Below are 17,200 nucleotides of genomic sequence, written 5' to 3'. Positions count from 1 at the left end.
TATGATCAAACATGCGCTCATCTATCAGATAATTCATTTTAGAGACGTATTTGATCGTTGGTATATCACTGTTTAAGGGAACTGTCGCAGTGAAAATGCTGAGGGAAATAATTGCATTCTGTGTCCTTGCATCTGTAACAGGTAATTACTATTTTATAAATTTAAATTGCTTATGTTATTCACATACACTGATATTCCCATAAAAAGTTTCAATGAAGGTGATAAAAATCACTTTGTAAGAAATGGTAATAAATGGTTCTAGCATGCAAAAAAATTATTTTGCTTTTTAAATTAAAAAGTATTGATGAAATATGTCTAAAAGTCCATAAAAAAGTTAAATATCAACATGAAACATATGGAGATAACGAACAGTATTCAAGCTCAAAAGTCCATAAAACAATACAAAATAGGATTTACACCGCTTCTCGAATATATTGTTAAACAGTACTCTAAGGTTATTCATCCACTGCTGTGACATCCAGTAAAGAAAAAGAAAAAAAGCTTGGTAGAACATCTATTTAAAACCGCTATGTATATTCTTCGTAATGATATTTATAAAGTTAAGGAATCCATGATAGGTATAGTTATTAAAAATTATTTTCATTTCACTCCTTAAAAAGGGAGCAATGGGAATACGTTGGATTACTACTTGCAGAATTCAATCCAAATTCGTATAACATACACTAAATAATAAGTCTTACAAGCAAAGAAATTTTGTAATCTGCTCTATCTGCTGGTACCAGAATATACTGATCGTGAAGCCTATCGACATCTATATTTTTTTATTTTAGACCGATGGAACGATTGCTTTCATATTTTTCCTCAACTGCTAGATGTGAGATTTAAATATTCATCTGATACTTTTAATCCATTCAGACAAAGTGTCAAGGTCTTCTTTTTGCATCTTTGACCCATCATCCCGAGTATTGTTCCACACAATTCTTAATATAAATGAAATTATTAAGCCAGTTGACACTTCGTGATATGTCATATTATTTTTAAGTATTCTATTGCTGAAATATAACGTCATAAGACAAAAAATATTTTCAGGAAAATCCATAATGGCATCTATGTCGTGGATAGCACATATACCTTTTAAAACTACATTTGCTGGCCAGCGACGAAATAAAAACTACTGGTAACATATAAAACTAAAGAAAAGTCATGCATGTATAAAGTAACAGAGCAAGAATCATACAATATCGTAGACACAATCAATAGATAAAAGGAGGATTTAGTAGATAAAGAGTATTTAAAGTTCAGTGTTCAAATCTAGACCAATACAATAATTTCATGTGATTACACGCTAAGGTTATTTTAATAGAAATCATTACAAATAGCTCAAAATAGTTGTGTATCGTTTTTTTTAATTAAATTTCATTTTAATTTGGAAAGTGACATCAAAATTATGGAATGTAGGATTCTTCTCATATTTCTTGTATTTGAAAATTAATGAAATTTCACAGAATTAAGAAGACAATATCACTAAGTGATGGTATCAGTGAGATTAAATTTGACCATTTTATATTAGAGACAAGATCAGGTCAAAGCCAATACGGGGTACCTTTTTCCTCGACATTAATAATTAAAAAAAAAATTTGTTGCTAATTCTGCGATCCCTACTTGCATTTCAAGAGATTGAATGTTTTTCTTTTTGCATAAAAAAGATACCATCATAAAGGGCCTATAAGATAATTTTGCCAAATTGACATAAATAATTTAACTGAAGTAGATATTGGCTGATCCGAATATTCTCTATATTTCTTAAATTTTTATGATATATTAGTTATTTTTATATGCTTCTTATATTTAAATTTTTCTCATTTTCAAAAATGGTAAAGTTGTCACATAAAGATACAAAATGAGACAAAAACCAAAAATGTTTTGATCGTTTACTAAGAGAGAAAAAAAATTACTTTTTATGGAATTTTGGCTCAAATCTGTACTCAGATTGGAAGCTTATAAAAGTTAGCATATTTCTAGTTTGTTTGAAAAATCATTTATTGAGAACTTTAGTCCATTATTATTAATTAAACTTACATTTGAAAAGTTGTTCAAGTCTTTGATTGTGTAAAAATTATAACTAAATTCATTGTTTTATAATAATTTTGAGATGTAAAAAGAAGATATTTTCATACGCCACCATTTCGCCAAAAATATAGTCCATTCTAGTTTTCAAACGCGGTTTACCATTTCTATTTAAAGTTGTAAAATTGTGATGAGGAAAGAAAATATGGTATTTTAAACATATTACATCTAAATATACAAGAAACTTAAGCAAATATACTTTGAATATTTCATCTAGTCAGAAACCAAAGAATTCAGAATTCAGTGTATAGATAATAGACTAACAATTAGTATTAACTCTCTTTTTTTCCAAATTAAAAATTCTGCAAAGTGTAAAGGGACAAAGGCCGAGTATATTTGATGGAAAATCCATGATTGCTACCTACATATATTCGTCATTTGTGCTCTTTAATTTTTCATTTACCATCTGCATGATGGTATTATAGTGCATGTTCCACATATGAATAAATTAGTCTGTTTGATTTTTAAAAATACGGATTATACATGAACTAATACTTTGAACATTCTTGTTTTTCGGCTTCTATCAGCTATAGTCTTTGCCGGGCACAGCATTTCATTACAGTTCAAATTAACATAATAAAAGCAAAAATCTTACAAGAAGCTAAATACAGGGAATTTTGATCTTTGAATAAGTGATAAAGCTTTCTTTTTGGAGTTCTGACTAAAATCAATTTGGACTAAATTTGGCGTAGGAGACCTGAAAACTTTAGAAATATAAAATATATTGAATAGTGGTTTTAGGAAGTTTATAGGCAAAATAAGAACCATCTTATCCTCCTGTTTTCACTTAATCGAAAGTGGTTAAGAATAAGACAGATAACTTGAAAAATTTATTCTGGTACCAGCAACAAGACTTAAAAAACGTCTTTGGTTTTTTTTTTTTTTTTTTGGGGGGGGGGGGGTCCTTATTATGAATTTATTTAAGAAATTAGTTTTCATTTGAAGTCTGAAAATCATCTTATACTCACATTTAATTTTGTAAGGAATGAATTTTTAAAAATCACATTTTATTATATAATACTGTTAACATTCAAATCATCCAATATGACTTTGATCTTCACTACTATCTCTTTCCAGAAAGGAGAAACTTTTGACGGATTGTGCCATAGAAATATTTTAGAAATTACACTTTATATAAATAAAACTTTGAGGAACTCAAAGGAACTTTAAGTAAACTTAATGTCACCGAATTTTCCAAGAAGCCAAAACATATTAAATTTCACCACTTTTTAACCAATCCCTCAAAACATCAGAAGAAAAGGTTTTTCCATTATATATAAAGACACACACTCCTTCACTAGAATTTTAACTTTAATAAAATTATACTGAAGGGAAAAAGAAACGCATAATAAACTTCTGAATTAAATTAAAACTATCATTTCGAATATGATTTCCAGAATTGTTATCAAACATTTCAATTCATCTTTAATCAACAAGTTACCAAAATCTTGTGTAAGTTTGACTGATTATTCATGAGTTATTGAAATTGATGAGTCAATACCCCTCAACAATTAAAATAAAAATTCTTATCATCTCCCTTGCGATTCAGTAACAGCCTTCGTTCTCCTGTGCATTGAGTTCGTCAGAGCATTTATCTTTCTCATAGGATTATTATTTAACCCTTCCGACGGTGGTCTTCATGGCTGAGAGTAGCTGTAACATTCGAAAGCCAACAAATCCCCCCGCCCAATGAATCTCTCAAATTTCGATTTAGGATAGAATCCGGTTGGTTTGGTACACGTGAATAAAAAGGTAAGAAAGTCTCCCCTAACACTGGTTACATTTTCCCATTGTGAACATTTTAAAAACATTACGCATACGACGCGTTCGTGCGCGTGTGAGAGTAAAATTGACGTTGCCACGCTGGCGGACCAAATTAAAGCAGAGAGTTTCTGTATGTATTCGGATGAAAATTATGAGTCAAAATGTTTTCATATATTATGTTCTTATGCGTTTCTTTTTCCTTCAGTATATAATTCGGAAATGTTCGATTCTCATAATATATAGGTCTTCAACAACTCTTTTTGTTAAAAATAACTCTGAATCTACACACAAGTACAATGAAGTCGATATTTAAAGAATGTTGAAGTTCTGTCTTTAAATCATTACTATAGTCTCTGGATACCAAGTCTTTTAATAAAGTTTTGTAATTTGAAAGGCTCCTATTGTAAATTGGTATCAATTTTTGACATTGTTAAGCGGTGGGCGTATTTTTATGTTCAATATAGCAGAGTTCTTGGAAGAAAAACAGACAGATATTTATTGTCTACGTTTTATCAATTGATAATAAAAACATATGTTTACCAAAATTCAGCTCAATATCTGCAAGCGTTTAGAAAAAAATTGCGGAAAACCAAGTAGGACAGACTGTCAGACCGACGGGGGCAGACAACTGGACGGACAGACGGACAAACGCAGAGGAAATCTATAGTCCCCTTCGGTTTCACCGGTAGGGGACTAATAAAAGTAAACTAAAAAAATATGATTACCTTAATTACAGTTTTGAAATTGTCAACTTCCCAACTGTAGTATTATACCACATCACCTGCATATGGTGTTTATGTATATCTCTTCGATATGCAAGAAAATGCGCCATGTACTAACAATATTCAAACAAACTGTGGAAAGCTACTGACAAACAAGTTCATGAAACAAGAATATCAAAACCTCGTTTTAGTCTTTATTTTACAAGTTATATTAGAAATATGACTTTGCCAGCAAATTCAATCTATACATCATTAAGTCAAACAGGCTAACTGAAGTTTCCATACTTATTGCTAATCCATTATTTGCAGACTGAAGTGTTTATGGCACCCCATCTCAGATCCGATATTGAAGAGGTCAATGTTTACTCGGCTCCTGATTTATATTGTTTGGATGGACTTGAATACTGTTTGATATCTGCTTATTTCATTTCGTAGAGAAATGAATCCGCTCAAAAATTACGCGGACTCGGCTATTACTTACTCTTACAGACGTCATATAGTTATGATTTTCCACAGAAATATATATCTCAAAGATTCCAGTACATTTTGAGCAAAAATTTTATATTTTAGAAAAATTCTCATAAAAATTGCTGATGGAGAGGTACGGAGCACGACAAAAAAAATGAAATAAAAACATGCGGAATCCAAAATTTAACTCATTAATTTTCTATAATTCGCGATATTTTTCGACAATTTTCTCAAATGTATCTTTATATTGTTTTATTATTATGTATTTAGATTTCTGACGTGATATTTGAATTACTAACAGAAATAAAGTGATTTTTCTCCGATGCGATTCCTGTGAAAATTACATTGACGGAGCACCACCTTTTTGCTAAATTATGTGTAATGCTCAAGATATCGTCAACATAGATCCAAAATATGCATAATAAAACATGTAGTAAACTAGGGTATTCGTGACATTTGTCTACAAATACATGTAGCAAATTGGAATTTAAGACCGTTAGACTTCTGTAAAAAGGCTATACGGGAGGACGGGAGGACGGGAAGAAGATTATCGACGAAATCTTGATGCGGACTGTAAAGAACGTGATTGAGAATGACCAAATTGAATGTCAAGCTATATCTCATAAAAACCTGCAGTTTTTTTTTATTTTAAAACAAAAAACAATATCTTTACTTGTTTTATATCGATTTTAAGCTTGACAAAAATGGTTTATGGAGTTGAATAGATAAGGTAACTCAAACTGTACAGGAACTCTTGGGAAAATGTTGAGAAAATGAAAACTCTTTTTTTATTTTAATTTTTTTATAATGTCCGTGACGTCGAAGATTTTGCTGCTCCGTGACTTAATGATATGTCCTGATAAATCACCAAAAATTGATACCAATTTACAACATTTAGATATTAAATTTTGAAGACCATATAAGTAATTAAAAGAATTTTTTATATCATGTGTCACGTTTTGTCCGATTATGTCGTCAAATATTTTTTCTGTGCAACAAGTCCGCGTAATTTTTGAACGGTCCTCGTAATATTATTATTTTTCCGTCAACATTTTGCTGTTCTCTCTTTCTTATCAAAGTTTTTCTTTGTTTTTAAAGTATTACGTCCCTTTTTAAAAGCATCCCTCAAACTTGGATGCCACAAATTGCTACATGTAGCTTCATATTAAGTGCTGTACACACATTGACATTTTTGCATTGAGCGATGATCCACTGGTACGAAAACTTTGCACTAAATCATTTTATCCTAAGGACATCAATTGAGTAAAAATATGTACGAGTAGTTTGTGATAAGGGATCTTGATTAAACATTATTTCATTCACAGCTGCACCAAACATTCATTCTGACCTTATTACCTGTGAGATTTGCCATGTGGCGGTTCATGATCTCCAGAAACTCGTTGCGGAAAATGCCACACAGGTAGGGTAAAATCTACACGTTGAATATTAAAATTACACAAGATATAAACATAATTATTTAAGGTGGCAGTTAAAATGGGAAATTCCCATGAATTTAATCAACTGCTTAATTAAATATTGCTGATTGGATGAAAAAGTTGGTAATGGTTTTTTTGCTTTTGTAGGTATAATTAACACTTTAGTCTCATGAAAAGAAACTTAGTCATTGCTAATTTGATAAATTAGTGAGATAACATTTTCCTGGCAAGCCAAGGACAGAGGAAACAAACATTTTTTTTCTTTGAAGGAGACTTAACATCATGTCACATGTTTTAAAAACTGTATAATTCTTAGACTTTTTTACTAATTAGACCAGGAAATGAAATAGACTTCGAAAATATTCATGAATCCTTCAATAAAATACAGATATAGACAAATCACATTCAGTAAAAGATTGCAGATGAATATTTTAGCTTCATGCTAAAACTGTAATAAAAACTTTAGAAAAATATACCAAGCCTGACAAAATTTATGAGGAAAAGCAAAATGGTAAAAATCAGCCCATGTGATTTTTCTGATTTTTTATCATTTTGTTTTCCCTAAAAAAAAATCACCTGGTTTGGTATATTTTTTTAAAGTACTGAAGTATCACTAATATTTTTCCAAGTTTATTTCATTTTCCAAGTCTTAGTAGAAAAATGCTAACGAATTATCCACTTTTCAAAACCTGTGACATGTTATTTAGTGTCCTCCGAGAAAAAAAAAATGTTTATCATCTGTCCTTCAGATGTGTAACAGTTTCATGATCAGTTAATTTAATATTTTTTTAAGTAAATGCATTTTATCACTCCGAGATTGCTAAATGGAAAAATCAAACTAAATGATTAGAACAATTAGTAAAGGGATCTCCTTACAAAATCTTGACAAAAGTTCCTATCCAAAAGTTTCTTGTAGTTACTCATGACGTAATGTTTATTACAAACTAATAAACCAAAAAGAAAATATATTTTAAATCTGTCTTTTTAAGACTGGCTGAAAACCACGACACATCTTTTCAAAATGTTTGGAGAATTCTCTTCCAAAAATTATCATAAATCCTGTTTTCTAATTTTTTCAGTATTAGAACGGAAAAAATGCTATCCAACCCGACTTTTAAATAGCGACTTTTGTCATGTATGATTGTACAAATAAATGATATTAAAAATCTATGACATCTTGAAAATCTCTTTTCCTGAGTCAATTTTTGTCCATTTCAAATGTTAGGTTTATATAATTAAAAAAAATCATAAAGCATTTCGGGAAAACAACTCAAAATGGTTCGACAATATCATGATATATTAAAGTTATGAAAAGATTCTCCTCACAATGAACTAAAAAAATTTATGAGAAACTAATTCATACATGCATGGAGTCCTAATTAAGTCATTTATCAGGACGAAATTGACAAGCTATTTGTAGAGACAGAACCAATACTTACCATATAGCTCGGCGCACCATTTTACATTTTTGAGAACTTTAAATAATATACGAGTACATGTAAGTTGATTTGTTCGAATCAAACCTTTAAGAAAAATTTATACTTGAATAAATGTCTTTAAAAAATCTACCTTTCTGCTTATAAAGAAATGCATTTTTTTAGTTTACAGTTGAGGCGAAACTGGAAGATATCTGCAGCAGACTAACATCTCACGTGGAGGACTGTCTTGGGTTTGTCAGATCAAAGGCCCCGGACATATTCAATACACTATCACAAAAGCTGGTAGGTTGGTTTTAATCATCCATATTTTACATTGTATAGTCAAGTATTACAGCAATGAAGAAAGGAAAAATTAAATGACTTGCATAATTCATAGATATTCATTAACAACGAATGTACATTCATTTGAATTGTCAGCATTATTTTATTGTCATTTAAAAAATTAATCATTATTAAACCTGTGTATTACCATTCAATAGTTGCCCTGAATAAGGCAAACTAACTTAGAAAATTAAATATTTTAGAATATGGTTTAATTTCAAGAGATCCTGAACTGTAAATTATCATGAAAGTAAAGGGAAAATGATATTCCATCATGACCATGTAATTTTGCGATTGGTCGATCGTGCCTAATTCATTTTTGTCTGCAATGCATAAAAATACGATATTTTTCTGATATCTTAATGGCCAAATTATTCTTTTTTTATTCTAAGAATTTGTTCGTTTACAAACTTTATCTAATATTATTTTTTAAAACTGAAATCAATGACTATTAAAGCAATGTGAGCTGCAACTTTGATGTCGGAATCTTTTGTTGCAAAATTATAAATAACTATTTCAATGTCAGAAAAAATAACGTAGATAAAATTCTGCTGTTCATATTTTCGATGGAAGAACTATTTAATAGCTTCGATTGAATCTTTATTACATTATTGTCGTCCTGTACAATAATGATGTCATATATAAAACTGTATATTGGATTGTATGTAGAAGTCTTTTGTCTGCTTTATTTTAGTCTAAATGATCATAAATGTTTGAGTTACATACAGATGTATCATAATAACACATTTTAACAGCAAAATAGAATTTTCAAAAATGCAGCTCATTTTGCTTTAAGGCATTCCAAGCCACTTTGGGAGTAAAGTGAACAGTAATGTTTATCTTTTGCTTATTTTTTTTCATCGTATACTTGCACACATATAGGGCGGACTACACTTTAATTAAACAATGTCATAAATATTTGATGATCTTTTTATTAACCCAAATTCAGAAATTAATTGAAATCGATCTCTGCTGTCAGAAAATTTTATGGCTTTTATTCTTAAAAGAAGTGTTTTTAGAAGTGTTTGAATCTTTATCGGTAAAAGAGACAAATGAATTCATAAGAGGTTAAGAAATATTTTAATAATTTCATATTTAATTTGAAATTTATAATGTTTTACTCTAATACTCTCATACACTGTGTGACAGGTAATCCTGAAGTTGTCTGATATATTATATACATGTACTATTCTATATCTGTTAAACCTTTTGTAATATACGTCGATATCCTGTCTACAACTGAATAGATTCACGACTAATGCATACAGTTAACTACAAAATGTTAAAAAAAAACTATAAAATATTTCTCTGGATTATTGCCGCTTAAAATATATTGTGATAACATTTCAAGCTACAAAGTTCTAGATAAATAGGAATCGACCGAGGATACAATTTTGCGACAAGAGTATTCTAAAACATGTCAATATATTTTCAGGATCCAGAGAGTATATGCATTCAGCTAGATGTTTGTCCAAAACCAACAGAAGATTTAGAAAGGAAGATATCTGATGTTATAAGTGAACCAACACTAGCACAGGTATTTAATAATATTAATCTTAATTTTACATTTATTTCTTAATGATTGCCCTGACTAATGGTTTGCCAATGAAGGCAATAGTTTCTTCATTATCATACAATTATTGCTGTTTTAATTTCAGTCATTGTAATGATTTAAATACATAAGAAGTACAATGTTAACAAGTTCGAATATACATAATTGTTTTATAAGATAATTAAATAATACAAATTCGTTGAGCAAATCATGATATCTTCTTTATTTTATACCTTTATTTAAAGCCCAAACGCCATGATAAAAGCATAACTTTAAATAAACATAAATTCAGTCATGTATAGCGACATCGAATTGACGAGAGGAATGGGGAAAGAAGGAAAAAATGAAAGCTAACTTTACAAAATGCTTGACAAATCAAACATGCACACATTCTAGGTTTGAAGGGATAGGAGTTAGCGTCCATAAACATAGGAGGAATTCAAAATGACTAAATAATGTATTTAAAATGAGAAATATTTAACCAGTTTCATTTTAATTATCTAGGCAAACCAGATAGAATGTGAAATTTGCAAACTTTTAGTGACAGAATTTGACAATCTCCTGCAAGGGAACAAATCTGAGGAATTGGTCATAAAAACTGTCCACAACCTCTGCAATGCACTACCAGATGCTTTCAAAAAATTTGTGAGTACATTTAAGATTGTTATGAACAAATATGGAGGGTAAAATCTTCAAAATTGAATTTTGGGCTGTGGCATATTTTGACACATACATGTATTTTTAAAGAATAACTTGTTAAGAAATGATTAACGTTATTTGCTACACAAAAACAAATCGATATATTTTAACTTGTTAAAATCGATTGAAATTAGACGTTGATTTTAATATCAACAACACTCTGAAAAACAAAATTACAATATAATTGTATGTGATTTCAAATGATACTATGCTTTATTTCCATATAGCATACTATCTCTTTTAACTAGCACTTTTGTTTGAATGTACATGTAACTCAGAGGGAGAATTTATTGAAATATCTTACTTTCTATATATTTACCTTCCATTTCTCTTACATGAAGACGAATTGAAGGAACTTAATTTAATAATTGCACATGAAATTGTTTTAGTGCGATGCCTATGCACCGCAGATCATAGAACTGATCGTCTCTGGTGTCGATCCAAAGAAAGCTTGTGATGAACTTAAATTATGCACAGAGGGAGGTACATTAGCAGGTAATAAATTTATTTCAATTTTACAAACAAAATTAACAAATTAAAAGAGATAACACATAAGTAAATGTTAAATCTCAATGGTGGGAAACGGTGACATTTCTGATTAATTTTGCAATATTCCAATTGAAGAAAAATAAAATGATTAAATCAACAGCTTTAGGTGTAAGACGGAGAATTACATTAAATTTATTGTTGGTTACATAAGTTTATATTTTTGAATGTCAACTGAGTTAAATAAAATTGTTTGTTTAATCACTAATTTGATTGAAAGACAATTTTCATTGGAGAATAAGCAACCAATAAACATTAACTACTGCCAGATGTTCGATTTTATTTTTAAAAGTTCCCAAATTTTTAATTAATGTGGAAAATTGCTGATCACCCTACAAATTGTTTTTAATGAAAGAAAACTTACTTTAAGTTCGATAATGAGGACTATTGTAAAGTCAATTTTTTATATAACAAATGTTAGCTTCTGTTTTCTTTTGCAATTGGTTTTGAGGGCAAATAAAACTATTTTACCTAAAATAGTAACACTCGATTCATTTACACTGTTTAAATTCATTAATTCTATCTTTAATTTTCTTATAATTATTAATCATTTACTTAATGTAGAATTTTCATTTTTGGTCAATTAATTTTTTGAGAAAGATAACTTTTGTAGATAACAAAATGATATTCTGACCTTTAAAAAAGCTTAAAAGCAACGCATTATTATGTATCAAATATGCATGATACTAACGAGTAAATACGATATGTGGAGATAACAAACAGTATTCAAGCTAGAAGTCCATTAAAATTGCAAAATAGGGGCAGAGCAAATACGGACCTCTAAAACATCAGAGGTGGAATCAGGTGCCATGGAGTAAGCATCCCCTGCTGACCTGTCATACCCACCGTGTGCTCCATGTCATGATCGAGAGAAAACACGAAACGTAGATAATTCAGGGTGTAAACAAATATTATATTCATGGTTTCCTTATATCTTATATCTTCAGTTCAGATACAAATTAATTGAACCATTTTCTACTGTGTTCAATATTAAATAATTACCTTTCCTTATAGAATTACTAGGGTTTGCAAAAAAAAAAATAAATGAATAAATAAAATAACAATGTCCTCAAAAATGAGATATACAATGGACTCTCAGATATCCGGACGCTTCAGTTTCCGGACAATTATTTATGGGAACAGAATTTTTTAACGTTATTTTGTCTCATTTTACTGGTAATTCAGATATCCGGACGCTTCACATATTCGGGTAAATTGACTGGGAACCAAAGCGTCTGGATAAATGAGGTTCCACTGTACCCTATTTCATTGAGCTAGATTTTTTTTAATTTGTTAGTTCATTTGTTTAAGATTAAAAATTCGAAAATATCATATTATATTATAATATTTAATAATTTCTTTCTCTAGTTAAAATGCGCAGGTATAATTATAACTTAAAATAATGTCAAGTTTACTTTAAAATCATTTACTTTTACATTTTAAGACTCTCTATCCACAGATAAGAGCAACAAAGTACAGACAAATCAACCGACAGAGGTACGTCCTGCTTAACTGTCAAAAAATTAAAGACAAAAATGGATCATCGGGCATCAGATATATATACATTCAACACAAAATTTACGAACGAAAATAGCCATGAATTTATCTTTTCTACAGAGTTTGCGGTTACTTTATGTGATTATGTGAATCAGCTAAAACTTATTTGAAATAACCTTTATTCATTCAAGTTTATATTAGAAATTACAAAATACTAAGAGCTGCATGGTGTTAAATTTTAATCTTCACTACTCGAATATATTCATGTACGTCGATAATCAGTTAGAATTACATTCAATGTTACCACCAGGAGTCCATTTTCAGTTACTGAATATATAGCTCGATACATTCTTTCAGTTTCTTTTTCATATAAAAATATACATACCTGAAAAAATTGAATATTCAGTAAATGAAAAAAAAATATTATTTTGAGCGAAAATATTTTTGTTAACCTTTTCCTAATTTTTTTCCTTTTTTCGTGAAATTGCACATTAACTCCAAAGCATATCGATCCGGTGTGTTATGTTGATATGCTTTTCTGTGAATTTGATATATCTGTGGACTGACTAAATAAAAGGGCAACATGTGTTAACAAAAACAAATTGGAAAACAATAAATAGCAAAAGTATATTAAACAAATGTTTCATTTCGATTTGTTCTTTATGTTTATGAAGGACCCAATATGTGAAGTTTGTAAACTGATTGTAACTGAAGTGGATTGGTACATCAAGAGAAATGCATCATCTGAGACAATTAATACAACCGTTAGCAAAGTCTGCAATAAACTTCCTTCTGCATTTAAGATACTGGTACATGTCTCTTTTTAAATCAAATTTAAATTTCCTGAATTATTTATCATATCATACAACATCCTCTGAACGATTTAATCCCTTTTATTATTTTGTAGTGTAACACTTTGGCCCCTGGTATTGTTAAACACCTGGAAGCAGGATTTGACCCTGCCTCTACCTGTGTGTATCTGAAGCTCTGCTCCCAAAGTACGTATATTACGTTGTTGGTAGAATTCACATCATGTATGTTTGTATTTTATCCCATTGTATGCTAAAATAATCTCATTCAAAAAACGACATCCCTCTAAATTGTTGTTTGCAGCCTCTTTGAAAAAGACATATAACAATACTCTCAAATCAAAAATATTCATCTTTGCAATTTCAATCACATTTTTATTGTACCGAAAGTCTTAAAAACTTTAAAGTTTTGTATGAACGAGGCGTATATATGGCTACTTGTTTATATCTGAAATAGCAGTAGAGTAATATATTGTCCAAGTTTCAAAATATGTAACTGTTTTATCAAATTATGCAAAGGTATGACTTCGTTCTTTTCAATACATTCAAAAAGGGTGTTTGTTTTGTGTCTCCAAAATTTCAGATTTGTGAGGTTCTATTCATCACATGTATCTCTCTGAATTTAAAGAACAGCAATACGGACACAAAGCATTGTTTAAGCCTATATTTAATTATCGTTTTGTGTGTCAAGAATGCGTACATTTGTACAGACATAACAGGGTTTTTATGTACACTAATTCTCTATAAAATGACAAAAATTCAAAATATTATGGTAAACATTCCAATGCTTTATTATCTAAAGTCTTGTTTATTTAGTAGGAATATTTAAATTAGTACGTAAAACATATTTACGTTTTAACTGTGATATTTTTCTGTGGAATGCAGAGAGATTTTTCATTTCATAATTTTTTTCTATCTGCAAAAATAACAATTTTTTTTACTCTAACCTTTGACTTGAATATACATTTTTCCTATCATTTAAATTCTGGGAGGGAAGGCTGTGATAGTTATCATAATACTGTTTGTTTGCATATTCTTTGTTTCAGATGCAGAATTAGTCGAATTCAATCGCAAAGACGAGGTACGTATATAGTTATATTTTTAATATATCTTACTTCTATGCATTTTATAGGAAAAGTATTATAAACACAGGCGAAATACATATAGAAAACCAACCAACAAGTATTACTTATATGTTGATATAATTTTGTCTCGCAGGCCAATCCATTGGAATGTGAAATTTGCAAACTTCTGATAAACGAATTGGACAAATATTTAATCACAAATGACACAAAAGAGAAAGTTGAAGAAGCTGTGATGAAGTTCTGTGACAGCCTGCCTCCAGAAATCAAATCTTTTGTGAGTAGATTTTCATTGCTAATTACTGACAAACTTTGATAAAATATATGAAACTATTATTTTTATTAAAATCATGTTTCATTTTATTACTATGCATGTTTTCAACAAAAACAAAGCACAAATAGTTATATTTTTATCAGATACAAAAAAAGACACACACTCATACCCGGAGCACTAAAACGAAAATTCTTGACGTTACCCGACGTCAAAAGCTTAATACGATTATATGTAACTTTTCTCAACATAGTCACCATTTAACTAAATACATTTCTTATGTCGCTTTAACCAGTCATAAAAATGTGCACAAAATGTTCAGGTTTCATACGTGAAATAATATTTTAAAATGCCTGTCTCATATCCTGCAATCATCCAACCTCCGTCCGTGTAAAACGATTTTATTTACGGAAATACGGCACGTTGTGAAATTCATTTTTTCCTTCACACATGTCATCCTGTAAACTGTACCTTCTGTCCGAAAATATTATATGGCTCTTAAATACTAATAAACAGCTTCTTTAACTATGTTTTCCCGATTGTTTACAGAATGTATTGGTCTCTGTAGGTGTTTTTCCGATGTCTACGCAGAATTTTATCACTGCTCACTGCTTCATCTATTCCGAGAACGTCCATTTTTTTTTAACAATTCCGATCCTGTCTTAATATGTTCTAACTTTGATTGCTCAGCCATTTTGAGACTTTGAACGTTCAAATTTTGCATGTTTGATGTGAACACTTCTGTCAAACCAATAATGTAAAAGTCAGCAAGATTTCTACAGAATTTTATAAAATAAAAATGTAATTTATAAAAATAAAAAAAAAATTTTAATCAAAATTTTGCGGTGCTCTGGGTCTCCTTTCCAAGTCTAATTATGAAGCCATAATTGTAATTACACATTTGAAATTAAATAAAATTTTACATTTTTCAATTCATATTAAGTAAAGGATTAAAAATATGTTAATAATAAATATCAATGACACAACTTTATTTAATTTTTATCTTGTCCACGAACATTACGGACAACCCTCGTATATACCCATTCATATTCATATATAAACACATTTTAAATTTCACAACAGTGTGATGAATTCAAAGATAAAATTGTCCAGGCAGTTATCGATGGACTCACTGGAGATGAAATTTGCAAGGTTATTAAACTTTGTGACGGTAAGCTATTAGACGATTAGCAATTAGATTTTTTTATATCATTGAGCTTTTTCAATAAAAACGGAACTCGTAAATCCACTTACCTAGTCATTGGTCATTTGCAAAATTATTTTGTGAAAACACATTCTGATTGCACACACAAATAATCTGAAGTCTCACAGCATAAAAAAGGATAATTGAGTTTCTGATTGGCAATATCTATGTGGATTTTGGAGACCAGGTCTTCCAACAATCTAATGGAATTCCTATGGGTACCAATTGTGCTCCATTAATAGCAAACCTGTTTTGTATTCATATGAAGCAGACTTTACGCAAATTCTTATGCAAGAAAAGAAGGACACCTTCGGCCTTCAACTCGACATTAGATATATCGACGACGTATTGTCAATTAACAATGGTAATTTTCATTCCTATGTCGATGTTATATATCCTGGTGAGCTTGGAACAAAAGATACCACAGAGTCTGACAAATCTGTTTCATATTAAGTTATTTTATTTGAAAAAGACGTTCATGGTAATCTAACAGCCGAGCTTTATGACAAACGAGATAACTTTAACTTTTCAATCGTTAACTTCCCTTACTTGTGTAGCAATATACCTTCATCACCTGCATACGGAGTTTATATATCTCAGTTGATTCGATACGCAAGAGCATGCTCTACATATGAACAATTTCTAAAACGAGGTAAATTATTGACAAGAATTTCAGCTGTCTCATTCAAAGTCATCATTTTGTAAGTTCTATGGTCGATACAATGACCTTGTTAGCAAATACTATACAATTATTGCTGTTTTCGGGCGAGGTGAATATTGTACTTCGAAGATGGCTAAATCATTGTATTGACCTCAAAAAACAGCAATAATTGTTTTATTATATGATTCACTGATAAAATGATAAAGCCCATTACTTGTTTGCATTTAATTAAGTCCTAGCCAAATACAAAAGAGAAGCAGAATCAAAATGTAAATAAGCCTTACCAGTCGTATCAATTTGAAGTTTTTTATCAATTTTAGTTGCCATGAAAAAAAAATATAATGTCAGTCTTTTTTGTAGGATAGATTTTGAAAGGAAGGAGTATTATCAGGGAAAACTGACTGCCAAAAAGTAAAAATTGTTGTTCAGTAAAAGTGTTGGAGGGGTGTCCCTGCATCCCCTCTTACCACCCTCACCCGAAAATATATATTCGCTTATGTTTTGTTCACATGAAAAAAAAGTCATAGTCGTTTAAATAGCTTTCCAAAACAATTTGTATCAATTTGGAATTTCCCGATCTATTTTTAGATCAATGTAAAGGAAATAAATACTTTTATTAACCTGGAACGTCACGTGCAGGT

General features: G+C 30.0%; 1 protein-coding gene across 1 annotated transcript in view; it reads left to right on the top strand.

Annotated features, from left to right (window-relative positions):
• Window positions 1–25: 25 nt before the first annotated feature.
• The window catches only part of LOC134277489 (uncharacterized), a 37,479-nt gene continuing 20,304 nt past the window's right edge, over window positions 26–17,200 (top strand). The window contains exons 1-12 of the mRNA XM_062759817.1: window positions 26–141; window positions 6,368–6,462; window positions 8,080–8,199; window positions 9,674–9,775; window positions 10,295–10,435; window positions 10,879–10,984; window positions 12,495–12,532; window positions 13,207–13,341; window positions 13,440–13,530; window positions 14,388–14,422; window positions 14,560–14,700; window positions 15,778–15,865. Of these exons, the coding sequence (XP_062615801.1) occupies window positions 96–141; window positions 6,368–6,462; window positions 8,080–8,199; window positions 9,674–9,775; window positions 10,295–10,435; window positions 10,879–10,984; window positions 12,495–12,532; window positions 13,207–13,341; window positions 13,440–13,530; window positions 14,388–14,422; window positions 14,560–14,700; window positions 15,778–15,865 (1,138 nt within the window). The 5' untranslated portion in view covers window positions 26–95. The remainder of the gene's footprint in view (window positions 142–6,367; window positions 6,463–8,079; window positions 8,200–9,673; window positions 9,776–10,294; window positions 10,436–10,878; window positions 10,985–12,494; window positions 12,533–13,206; window positions 13,342–13,439; window positions 13,531–14,387; window positions 14,423–14,559; window positions 14,701–15,777; window positions 15,866–17,200) is intronic.

Source organism: Saccostrea cucullata, unplaced genomic scaffold (genome assembly GCF_032062105.1).
Source record: "Saccostrea cucullata isolate Sc308-1 unplaced genomic scaffold, CSIRO_AGI_Scuc_v1 ctg829, whole genome shotgun sequence".
NCBI classification, from domain to species: domain Eukaryota; kingdom Metazoa; phylum Mollusca; class Bivalvia; order Ostreida; family Ostreidae; genus Saccostrea; species Saccostrea cuccullata.
Note: the sequence above shows the minus strand (reverse complement) of the source record. Positions and strands in the feature narration are given on the sequence as shown.